Source organism: Pogoniulus pusillus, chromosome 15, assembly GCF_015220805.1.
Source record: "Pogoniulus pusillus isolate bPogPus1 chromosome 15, bPogPus1.pri, whole genome shotgun sequence".
Classification (NCBI taxonomy): Eukaryota; Metazoa; Chordata; class Aves; order Piciformes; family Lybiidae; genus Pogoniulus; species Pogoniulus pusillus.
The window spans coordinates 813,323-825,381 of NC_087278.1; the positions used below are offsets into that span (position 1 = coordinate 813,323).

A 12,059-nucleotide genomic window follows, 5' to 3' on the forward strand; every position below is an offset into this window, starting at 1 on the left:
TTGAGGCTGTGTCCCCTTGTTCTGGTGCTGGCTGCCTGGCAGCAGAGCCCAACCCCACCTGACTACAGCCTCCCTGCAGGCAGCTGCAGGCAGCAATGAGCTCTGCCCTGAGCCTCCTCTTCTGCAAGCTGCACCCCCCCAGCTCCCTCAGCCTCTCCTCACAGGGCTGTGCTCCAGGCCCCTCCCCAGCCTTGCTGCCCTTCTCCAAACACCTTCCAGCACCTCAGCATCTCTCTGCAATTGAGGAGCCCAGAACTGGACACAGCACTCCAGGGGTGACCTGTCCAGTGCACACCACTGGTGCCAGCTGCCAGCTGGATGTGGCATCATTCACCACCACTCTCTGGGCCCAGCCCTCCAGCCAGTTCTTGACCCATATCAGAGTGAATCGTGCCCAGCCATGAGCTGCCAGCTGCACCAGGAGCTGCTTGTGGCAGACAGTGTCAAAGGCTTTGAGTCTTTCTGTGTAGTTTTCTCACACAGTTGCAGCAGAGAGAGTTGCTTTTCCTTTTTGCTGTTGTGGCTGCTGTTCAGCTTGCTTACAAAATGCTCTGATCCCTACTTGCAAAGAGGAGTTCTGTAAGATTCTTAATCTAGAAGAAGTAAGAAGTCCAGATGGGAACAGATCAGTTTCTAAAGAGGAAGGGAAGTTGTGGGTTAGGTTATCTCAAGTTAGACACTCAGGAAAGCTCAGGGTTTTGCATCTGTAATGCTCACAGCAATTGCATTGTGTTTCCTCCCCACGGTGTTAACTCTTGCCTCAATGCCTTTCTGAACAGCATCTGCAGTCCTACTGGTGTTTGCATCAGTAACTTGCTGGTAGGAATCTCCCCTAACCAAGGGAGATTACCTCTGCCTCTTGTGAAGTGTGACTTTCTGAGCAACATTCTGGACCCTTGTGGTATTGGAGCATACTCTTGAGTAAAGATAAATACTTCTGTGTTGTGTGAGATGGTCAAGGGGAGAAGATAAGCTGAGAAAGTTGGGGTTGTTCAGCCTGGAGAGGACAATGCTCCAGGGAGACCTTAGAGGAATGGGCCCTATCAGGGAGTATAGTCACAGGACAAGGGGTAGTGGTTTCAAGCAGCAAGAGGCTTAATTTAGATTAGGTATGAGAGAGAAGCTCTTTAATGTGAGGGTAGTGAGACACTGTGACAAGTTGCCCATAGAAATTGTGGGTGCCTCATCCCTGGAAGTGTTCAGGGCCAGCTTAGATGAAGCTTTGAGCAGCTGGGTCTAGTGGGAGGTGTCCCTGCCCATGGCAGGAGGGGCTGGCCTAGGCAGTCTTTAAGGTCCCTTCCAACCCAAGCCATTCCCTGATTCTGTAGCATTATTGTATAACATAGAGTCAGTAATACCTGAACGTTCAGATCCACTGAACCTTTCAAGTGAATAGCAAGAGGCAGCCTTTGTCCAAAACTCCTTCCCACATTTCCTTTATTAAAGGCAGAGAAGAGGTCTGCAGAGCTGCAGATTGATCGGCTCGAGAAAGAGCTGCAGACAAGTCACGAGCAGAACATTCTCCTAACAAGCAGACTTCACAAGTCCGAGCGGGAAGTCAACTCCTTAGCTGCCAAAGTAAGTGCTCTTTGGAACACAGCTTTCCTTCCCTCTTGTGCCCAGGCTTTTCTGTTCATTCTTCATGGCAGGTCAAAAGCAAAAGGTTTTCTCTGTGACTTAGCTTTGGATTTCGTGTCCCATTTTCATCTGGGAGATGCAGAAGATGTGACTTTAAAGGGTGGTGTTTTCCTGTGAAGTACCTGAACACTGAGGTTATCCTCTCTTGGTTTAATTTTCTAGTCTTATTTCTGAACAGGGCTTGAAGCAGTGTCATGTTTTCAGTGCTCCTGAGAGCAGCCAGCCTCATGTGATGCAAACAAGCACTGCTTCATTAAAAAGGGGTGTCAAGTGGAATATGGCTTTAAATGGAAATCTTCATTTCCACTTTATTTTATTCTGCTGCTGTTCAGTGGAGCTGTGGCTTCTGGAAATCTTTAAAGTATCCTATGAATGGGCTGTTGGCCACAGGAAGCAAGCTGCATGGACTCACCTGTGGGGATCTAGGTTACATTAGAAGCAGGATGCATTAGAAGCAGGTCACATTAGCATAACATTTGTCTTGGGCTGATGCCAGCAGGGCTTGCACAGAAACATCTCTGTTCAGCACTGCATCTGCCATATGAGGTTCAACAAGTCACAGTGCAAGGGCCTGCATCTGCCTCAGGCCTCTCCCAGGCACCAATCCAGGCTGAGTGCAAAATGGGTTGAGAGCAGCTCTGAAGAAAGAGCCTTGGGGGTGCTGGGTGCTGAGCAGCTCCCCAGCAGTGCCCTCCTGCAGCCCAGCAGGCAGCTGTGTGCTGGTTGCAGCCAGAGCAGTGTGGGCAGAGGGCAAGAGAGGGCATTGTGCGCCTTGGCTCTGCTCTGCTCAGACCTCACCTCCAATCCTGCCGCCAGGGCTGCTGCCCCCAGCAGCAGGACACAGAGCTGTGGAGAGAGCCCAGAGGAGGCCACAAAGATGCTGGCAGGGCTGGAGCAGCTCTCCTGTGAGCACAGGCTGGTGTGGGTATTTCACTTCCTGGGCTGGCACCAGATCTCAGAGGTTTTCTTCTGTGTTTGTATCTTCTTTTATTTTGTTTTTTATTGCATCTTAAGGACACTTCTAGAAAACTCTGATCTTTTTGTTTCTACAATAAGGTTGCAAATTCAGGGAAAACCTGGAAGTGCTTAAGAAACTTGAGGTCCCTGCTTAGTATTTCAGCATCGTTAAGTTAGTACGGATGCAGCTGCAGAGTGCTCCTCAGCCACACGAAGCTGGCAGGTCCTTGATACAACTTCACAGATGATGATTTGAACAAAGAAAGAAAGAATGGACCCACAGTAACTTCTCTTACCCTCAAATGTTGTAGACTGCTACATTGCCTTATGCAAATCTGAGTCACAATCCTAGGCCTAAGGAAATAGTTACTTGGGTCAATATTAGCTTTCTGCTGTCTCTTATTTCCTTCCCTCTGGAGAGAATATTGGGTAATAAATCCTAAATTTGCTGCCAGAGGTGATAAATCTCCTATGTTTTCTTACCTTAAGAGGCTTAAGTTAGGTCTGAACTGACTGTAATGCCCCAGTAACCCTGCTCTTGTTTGTCTAGCTGAGTGCAGAATTGCTTTAAGCTCTCTCTTGGTGTAAAGCTATCCTGCATTTCTCAATTTCCTTTTCAAAACAACCTTGGCACCTGTTTTGTGTGGGCACAGCTCTTCATATTGTCAGACTATGCATTAAGAAAGACACAACAGAAGAAGGAAACTTCTCACTTGTACTGTACTTGCTCTTCTTCAATCTCAAATGCAGTTCCAAGCAGGCTCGACAGTGCACATTGCTGAGGGGGAAGTGGTTCACTTTGGTCCTTATTCCAAAACAGTTCAAATTCACTGTAAGAATAGGGTGCACCTGGACCAGGATTTAAAGCCAACATGTCCAGAGTGGAGCAACAAAGCTGGGGAAGTGGCTGGAGAACAAGGCTGGGGAGCAGCAGCTGAGGGAGCTGGAGGTGTTTAGTCTGGAGGAGACTGAGGGCAGACCTCGTTGCTCTCTGCAGCTCTCTGAAAAGAGAGTGATCTGCTCCCTAGGATCAGGTGATAGAAGGAGAGGAAATGGCCTGAAATTATGCCAGAGGAGTGTTAGGTTGGAGAGGAGGAAAAATGTCCTTGCTGCAAGAGTGGTTAGGGCCTGGCACAGGCTGCCCAGGGGGGTGGTGGAGTGGAGGTGGCCATCCCTGGAACTGGCCACTTGGGGACGTGGTTTGGTGGCCATGGTGGTGTTGGGTTGACAGTTGGACTCCATGACAGAATCATAGAATTGTTTTGGTTGGATGAGACCTCTGAGATCCCCAGGTCCAACCCCCAGCCTAAGGCCTGTGGGGTCTCAGAGGTCTTTTCCCACCAAAACAGTCAGTGATGCTGTCGTTCCATTCTGGGCTGCCATGAACAATATACACAGCAGGGGACTGCTTCTCTTGAATACTTTTTGATCAGTTCCTTATCAAAAGCTGTAGAAGGTTGTTAGAATCAGCTGCTCTCCCCTGAGCTAGAAGAGAAAACGTCCATTGGCCTTTCTTGGAGAGAGGAAAGCAGAAACTCATTTCTGTACTAAACTCTGCTCCCTTCTGCACTCACTCAGACTCACCTGAGCACAGCTGCTTGCATTTCTGGAATTTGTGCCTCCAAAAAGCCACCTTAAATCTTTGTGTGTTGCACTGAAAGGTTCTCAGCTGAGCATTTAAGCAACCAAATCCACCATGGAGTGTCTTAATAAGATCCTGTGTCATTCTTAACCTTTCCCACTTGTGTAGCGAGCAGGTTGTAATTACATTTGTCACTGTGAATGGGTTTTCAGCAGCAGCTCTTTCCTCCAGATACTTAATTCTCACTGCCCATGTAATTACTGCATACCACTGCCTAAACTGGAGAGAGTTTCCATGTCAGCAGCACCCATCTTGCATTTGATGGTCTTAAACTCTCTCTTTTATGAGAGCATTTGATGCCTGTATCACAGCTGCAGAGAAATACTTAAGATGAACTTTGAAATGAGGAAGACCTGGATTTTGAGGAAGTAGTGCAGCACTCCAGCAGTAATTAAGTTTGGTAACTACTTAAAGCCTCCCTGACCAGTCCAGGAGGTCAGGGTGGCTTTAAGTAGTTGATAGGTTCATAGAGTGATTTGAGTTGGGGGAACCTCGATGATCATCCAGTTCCAGCCCCCTGCCATGTGCAGGGACATCTCCCACTAGCCCCTGTTGCTGAAGGACTCATCCAGCTTGGTCTTGAACACCTTCAATGAGGGAGCATCCACATCCTCCCTAGCCACCAAATGGGAACTGCTCAGGGAAGCAAAGATCTGGGTTTGCATAGCACTGTTTTGTGTGACTTAGGGAGATGAACTTTGTTTTGGCTTCACTTGGAGGGGTCTTTAGTCAGAAGTGAGGGGCCTGGAGCACAGCCATGAGGAGAGGCTGAGGGAGCTGGGGGTGTGCAGCCTGCAGCAGAGGAGGCTCAGGGCAGAGCTCATTGCTGGCTACATCTCCCTGCAGGGAGGTTGTAGCCAGGTGGGGTTGGGCTCTGCTGTCAGGCACCCAGCAACAGAAGAAGGGGACACAGTCTCAAGCTGTGCCAGGGCAGGTCTAGGCTGGATGTGAGGAGGAAGTTGTTGTCAGAGAGAGTGATTGGCATTGGAATGGGCTGCCCAGGGAGGTGGTGGAGTTGCTGTGCCTGGAGGTGTTGCAGCCAAGGCTGGCTGGGGCACTCAGTGCCATGGTCTGGTTGGCTGGCCAGGGCTGGGTGCTAGGTTGGGCTGGGTGAGCTGTTCCAGCCTGCTTGATTCTCTGATTCTATGTGTAAAGTGAGGTGCTAGTGAGCGAGGTGTCAGTGTCCTCTGCACTCTGGCTCAGTGTCAAAGCAAGCTCTTTCCAATTCATCTTCACAGAAGCACCCCAGTATTTGGAGGCTGGCTGGCAGAATGTGTAGTATTTGCTCAGACCCCAAATTTTCACACCCCCCCCCCCGTGCTCCTCTGCATATATCACCAAGGCTTCTTAAAGGAGCAGCTGTTGTGCACTGCAGCTTGTATGAACTGGCCAGTCCAAGGTGAAATGAGGGGAGAGTGAACTGGAGAGTAGGAAGAAATTCTTGACAGTGAGGGTGGGGAGACTCTGGGACAGGTTGCCCAGGGAGGCTGTGGATGCCTCCTCTCTGGAGGTGTTCATGGCTAGGCTGGATGAGGCCTTGAGCCACCTGGACTGGTGTGAGGTATCCCTGCCCCTGGCAAGGGTTTGGAACTGGATGAGCTTTGAGGTCCTTTCCAACCCAGCCTATTGTGTGACTGTGTGAAGTGCAGGCCAGTGGAAGGGCAGGCAGCTTGCTCCTGCAGCATGTGTTGTGTGTGAGCACTTTAGCAAGGAGCATCTAAAACTTGCATTTCAAGGTGACTGGCAGCTCCTTCAGCCATCTGCAGGGTGTGACTCGAGGAACTAATGAAACCAGCTCTGGTTAGGATTTGGAGCATCAGCTGGGGTCAATAGCTGCAGTGTTACATGTCTGCATAATCCCCTCTGCCAAATTATCTCCAAGAGTGGGTATTCAGGGAAGCAGTGGAGGAAAAAACTATTCAAAACGTGTTTAAAATAAGCACAGTCTGTGATTATTTGGCAGATTTTCCTCTTGAAGAACTGTGAATATTTATATGTCTATTTTAGTTGATTTGGCTTTTTCCCCTCCTCATTCATAGGTAGAAGAACTGAAACATTCACATAAATTGGAAGTAACAAATGTCAAACTGGAGGCAGCAAGAACAAAGAGCGAGGTAGAAAGAGAGAGAAACAAGATTCAAAGTGAAATGGATGGTAAGAAGTGCAATTAATTCAAAGTGATTTCTTTTGTGACTTCTAATTAGACTGCTCCAATTATTTCTCCTTCAGACACTTCCCCAGCAACCTTCAGCTTCTTCCTCTGCTCTAGGTCACAGATGTGACAGTTCATTTTGTAGCTGAAATGAGTCTGTTGCTTCACTTGGTCTGCTCCATTAGGAAGAACAGTTACAGAACAGTTCTGCATTTATGTAAATTAGGGATTTGTGACACAGGCTGAGCATGATCTGTCTCCAGTAGTCTGCTTCCTATGCTTATTCTGTCTGAGGCTGCCAAATTCCAGAGGCCTCCACTTGAACTGGAAGTCTTGCAGGTCTGTCACTTGAAACCTTTTCAAGGACAGGGAACTGCTGGAGAGTCCAGCACAGGGCAGCTAAGATGCTGAGGTGACTGAAACATCTCTCACATGAGGAAAGGCTGAGAGGGCTGGAGCTGGCTACTTGGAGAGGAGGCTGAGAGGGCTGGAGCTGGCTACTTGGAGAGGAGGAGGCTTTCTTCTCCCCTCCTCCTTTCCCTCCCCCCTTTCCTGTCCGTGTCAGTTGTGCTTTGAGCTGGCTGTGAGCAGTTGTTGAGCTGTGTCACTGCTGCCCTGGGCAGCTGCTGTCACTAACGGCACCGTTTGGCTGTCCGCAGGGCTGCTGTCAGACGCGGCCGTCCTGAAGGCAGCAGTGGAACGCCACAAGGTGCTTCTAGTAGAGAAGGATCGGGAGCTGGTTCGCAAAGTGCAGGCTGCCAAGGAGGAAGTTTTTGGGCAGATTGCAGCCTTGCAGGAGGAGAAGTATGTTTGTTGTGCTGGCTTGCTGGCCAGCTTCTGAGTGCCGAGTGCTTTGAATCGCTCTGCAGTGTCACTGCACAGCCACAGGCTCGCTGCGTTTTGTCATGTCTTGTGTGCCTGTTCCATCGTGTCCCAGGTTGGAAGTGGAGAGCAGATTGGCTGATCTAGAGAAGATGAGGCTGGAGCAGGACAGCTGGAGACAGTCTGAAAAGGAGCAGTATGAAGAGAAGCTACGGGCTGTGCAGGTGGCAGAGGAATCCAGCAGAAAGGAGCTGCAGCGCCTGCGGTAGGGCGCACTGCTGACCTTCACACGCAGTTCTCAGCCCCAACCCTGCCCCAGCGTCCTTACAGTAGTCACTGTAACACTTCACGGTCCCTAGGTGCACACATCATTGTGGTCAGATGAACAGAGTGCCCTTTGGACTTGTGTAAAATCACACACACAGTGGGTTGGAATCCTCCTGTCCATCAGACCTGTGGTCAGCAGGGACACCTCCAACTAGAGCAGATTGCTCAGGGCTCCAGAAGTTTGACATTGAATGTCTCCAGGCATGGGACCTCAACCACATCCCCAGGCAACCTGTTCCACTGTTTCACCACTCACTGTGCAGAGCTTCCTGCTGATGTCCAAACTAACCCTGCCCTGCTCCAATTTCAAACCGTTGTCTCTCATCCTATCACCACAGGCCCTTCTGAACAGTCCCTCACCAGTGAGTCCAGAGGAGGCCACAAAGATGCTGGCAGGGCTGGAGCAGCTCTGCTGTGAGCACAGGCTGAGGGAGCTGGGGGGGGCAGCCTGCAGAGGAGAAGGCTCCAGGGCACCTCAGAGCTGCTGCCAAGAGCTGAAGGCATCCTGCAGGAAGGCTGCAGAGAGACCTGTGCTGAGGGGGTGTGAGGCAGGCCAAGGGGCAATGGTTTGGAGCTGAGGCAGAGCAGGCTGAGAGTGGAGCTGAGGCAGAAGCTGCTGAGTGTGAGGGTGGTGAGAGCCTTGCCCAGGCTGCCCAGGGAGGCTGTGGCTGCCTCCTTGCTGGGGGTGTTGCAGGTCAGGCTGGATGAGATCCTGAGGAGCTGAGTCTAGTTGAGAGGTGTCCCTGGGCATGGCAGGAGGTTGGAGGGGCTGAGCTCTGAGCTCCCTGCCAGCCTGAGCCATGCTGTGATTCTCTGAATAAAAAAATCTTGTTTAGTGAAATATTGATTGACCTTTCACCTGATGGTCTGTATGCCAATAAAATCTCCTTATACCATTTTAGATCCAAAATTCAACAACAAGCTCTACAGACAGAGGAGTTGGAGAAAAAGAAGTGTGAAAATGCTGACCTGAAGCAGGTAAGGCTTTGCCGCACTCCAACCCTGCCTTGCCTGCCCCTTACCGTGGCCAGGGAGTGAAGATTAGACTGGTTTGGTCAGGCTTTTTATCCTGAGGGCCCAAATGCATGCCTACAACAAGCTGAACTGTGTAGCAATCACTTCTGCTTTCCTGGACCGGTGTAAATGCATTACAGCTCTTTGCTTCATCTCTTTTGTGGCTACCAAGAATTTCCAAGCTGGATGTTTATAGACTGTTCTGCTGAACGTGGTTCTGCACCATTTAACTGGAGATTTGGTTTCCATGGAGACTTATAAATTGTTTCTAGGTAATGCTTTGCGTTTGCACTGCATCTCTCAGCTGAGGTTCTTCAAGTGCTTAACAGATGTTTCCTAAATGACTAAACTAGTTTAAAGAGGTATATTCCTATTGCAGAGTGAGCCGATGGCAGGCTTGAAAGTAAAACCTAATTCCTTTAACTCCTGCTCAGCCATGATGATTTCTAGTGAAGAGCAGCATAGCTCTGCATCAAAGCAGGCTGCAAGCTCTGGCTTCAAGGGAATTTATCTTTTTTCTCTCCAGAAGCCAGAAATTGGTGTGTCTGAGTGTCCATATGGGGGAGGAAAAGGGAAGAGAAATCATCCTTTATGCTGACTGCACAGGCTGAGTCTTTGGTTTGATGAGCTGCTTGGGCCAGACAGTGCTGACTGGAATGCATTGAGTGTTATGGGAGCTCCACGTCCCTGCTACTAAATCTTGTCTGGTGCTCTACTTCTGTTCAGCCCTGGGGCTTCATGCCGCATTTCTTAAGCCTCGGGGGACTCTTCAATGACTGCAGACTCCTGCCCCCCTTCCCCTCATGTTAACTACAATTGCAAACCTTTGTCTCGCAGTGATCTACTGTAGAGCTCCTGGAGAAGCTGTTGGGTAAGGAGCAGAGGGAAGAAATAAGAGGGGCTTAGGAAAAGCTGCTGCAGCCAGTTGGTGCCTGCCTTTTGCTCTGGGTGGCAGAAGCAGTTGTTAGCTATTTGCATGCTTTCTCAAACGGAAAACAATTCTGTTCTTGCAGCAAATCGACGAGCTGCAGCTCCAGCTTGCCTCGCTGTCTCAGGCGAAGAACGATTTGCTGGTGTCCAATCAGAAGCTGAAGGAAACAATAGAGAGGCTAAAACAGGAATGTCAGCATGCAAGGACTCAGGCAGAAAAAGCTCAACTGCAAACAGAGAAGTAATTATTTTTTTGTCTTCCTTTTGGCTTTCCTTTTTGTTTTCCTGCTGCTTGTAATCCTTTCACGTGGGTTGTAGATTGTGAGGTAGTCAGAAATTCGAAGTGAGGGGGAAGTACTGGACAGTGATCCAAAGTGAGGCAATTCTCACATCCTTCTGTTATGCAGGAAAGCTTGGCCAGGAGTCTGTTTGCACTGATGATTGGTGCAGTTAATGATTGATTAGTGAAATGCACTATTTCCATGAAAGGAGATCCTCTGTTGAGGTGGATGTCAAACTTGTATTGGCTTTTAACAGTCTTCAAACCCCAACATTTAATCATTGCATTATGCTTGGTAAGGTGTCAGGAGCTCTGTATATCATGAACAGATACTTCCCCCTCCCTCCCCCACCTGTTTCCCCCTGGATCCTTCAGCAGACACAAGGCAAATAAAAGTGTATTGGATATCTTCTAATTCTTCTTATCAAAATAAAAACTGATCTCTTCTCTTTTAGCACAAGACTGACCACAGGCCATCACAATATGTCAGTAAGTGCTGAAGGAAGCTGCATCTTGGTCAGACTCCATCCAGCAAAGAAACACTTCCCTGGAAGTGTATTTTGCTTGTCCAGATTGCTCTTGGGTGAGGCCTTGAGCAACCTGGTCTAGTGGAAGGTGTCCATGGCAGGAGGGATGGAACTAGATAATCTTCAAGGTCCCTTCCAACCCAAGGCATGCTATGAATCTGTGAAATGTCAAGATTCACTAGCCAGTCTGAAGTGCCTCTAGTGTTTCCTGTCCCACTAACCAAATACCTGCCTAGCTTCTACTGGATTCTTATGTGGAGGGGTTTGTAAAGTCCTTGCCCCAGATTAGAGACAACCTCTATGAGATAAAAAGTGGCATTTTGAGTTTGATCTTCTCTTTTGCCACACGTTGGCACTGCAGCTGCTTTGCTGCCCTTAGGTTCAGTATTGCTTTTCAGTTTAACACGTGGGCAGTTGCTGCACTGGGACTGCAGAGTGCATTCAGCAGCATGGCAAATACTAAGGCTGGCTGGTTGAGGAAGATGTATTCATACTTGGAGTGAGATTGTCACTCTATTTGAGTGGCTGTCAATGGCATTTATGTATTTCTGGACCACTGACCAGATGTCACCAGCCAGCTTGTCCTGGGAGGGCAATGGAAGGAACTTGGCAGCCCTCAGAGATCCTTCTGTTAGTATGTAGGTAACAGGAGATGCACCAGGGCTGGCAGTGTAGAAATAAAGCAGCTTTGCAGCCTGCACCTGAGTTCTTCAGTCCTAAGCAGGTCTGTGCTGCTGCTACCCTGGGAGCCCTGGGCCATTTCCATTGCCTTTCTGTGATGAAGCTTCCTTCCTCACTGTAGTCGTACTTGAACTCCAGTAATACTTAGCTCTTGCAGCTTGAACTCCAAGAGTTAAATTGTACCACAGCAACTTGACATAAAGAGAAAGTGAAGTAAGGACAAGAAGATAAGGAGGCCTAAGATTAAAGGCTTCAGATAAATCAAATAATTCAAGTTGAGCCATAAGTAGGCAAGGCAGCTGCCTGCCTGGCTGTGACACTCTTAGGCTTGGAAATGGAAATGTTTAATGAGAAAAGGGCTGAAGGCAAACTGTGAGACTGAGGGAGATCAGAGATGAGCTCAAGCAGGCACTTGTTCAGCATTTCAGGGACAGCACTAGTGGCATTGAACAAAACCACTCCTGGCACTTTTAACCACTGGCTCAACTGGAATTCTTCTGCTGCTAAGCAGTGCTTTTTGAGGAAGCACTGTGGCTCCTGCGTGCTGTAGCTGTGCTCAGTCCACAGCGAGGTACAAACCACACCAGTCTGCCAAATGAACTGAGAGGCACCAAGTGGGCAAGGATCCTGCTTCTGCTGTGCCAGTGCATGACTCCTAACACTGCTGCTGTGGGGCAAGGAAGTGGTGTCTGGGGAGACACTTGTGGAGATCAGTGTCCTTGCAGGAAAAGTGCAGCAGTCCTGGAGTGGAGCAGCATGGCTGTACTCATCCTCAGCCTTGCAATGCATTTCCTAAGGCCTGCTGCACAGACCCTCACCATTGGATTGTTTGAATAGCAGTGAAGTGAGATGTGCAATTAGTCCTTGTCTGCTTATGCCACAGTGCAGAGAGCCCAGGCAAACCGGGCAGCAGAGAGCCACTGGCTGCTTTCCCAGGGAACACAGCCTGGTTATGCTGTGCTGTGCCCTTGCCCGGGCCTAAACATGTTGCTTGTGGTGTGTAGGACCCATACTGGAGGTGTTTCCTGGTCTGTTTGAAGCTTAGGTTGAATTTCCCAGGGGTTTGTGTTTGTTCTGTTCAGGAGCACA

At 49.2% G+C, this 12,059-nt stretch overlaps 1 protein-coding gene across 4 annotated transcripts in view; it reads left to right on the plus strand.

The window, feature by feature from the left end:
- The window catches only part of CEP83 (centrosomal protein 83), a 30,263-nt gene that overhangs the window by 12,833 nt on the left and 5,371 nt on the right, over nucleotides 1-12,059 (plus strand). For 3 of the 4 annotated variants that reach the window (XM_064154900.1, XM_064154901.1, XM_064154903.1), the window contains 6 exons: nucleotides 1,447-1,578; nucleotides 6,277-6,391; nucleotides 7,049-7,193; nucleotides 7,327-7,476; nucleotides 8,441-8,516; nucleotides 9,566-9,723. In XM_064154900.1, coding sequence (XP_064010970.1) covers nucleotides 1,447-1,578; nucleotides 6,277-6,391; nucleotides 7,049-7,193; nucleotides 7,327-7,476; nucleotides 8,441-8,516; nucleotides 9,566-9,723 — 776 coding nt within the window. The remainder of the gene's footprint in view (nucleotides 1-1,446; nucleotides 1,579-6,276; nucleotides 6,392-7,048; nucleotides 7,194-7,326; nucleotides 7,477-8,440; nucleotides 8,517-9,565; nucleotides 9,724-12,059) is intronic. The other variant, XM_064154902.1, reaches the window with a different exon arrangement.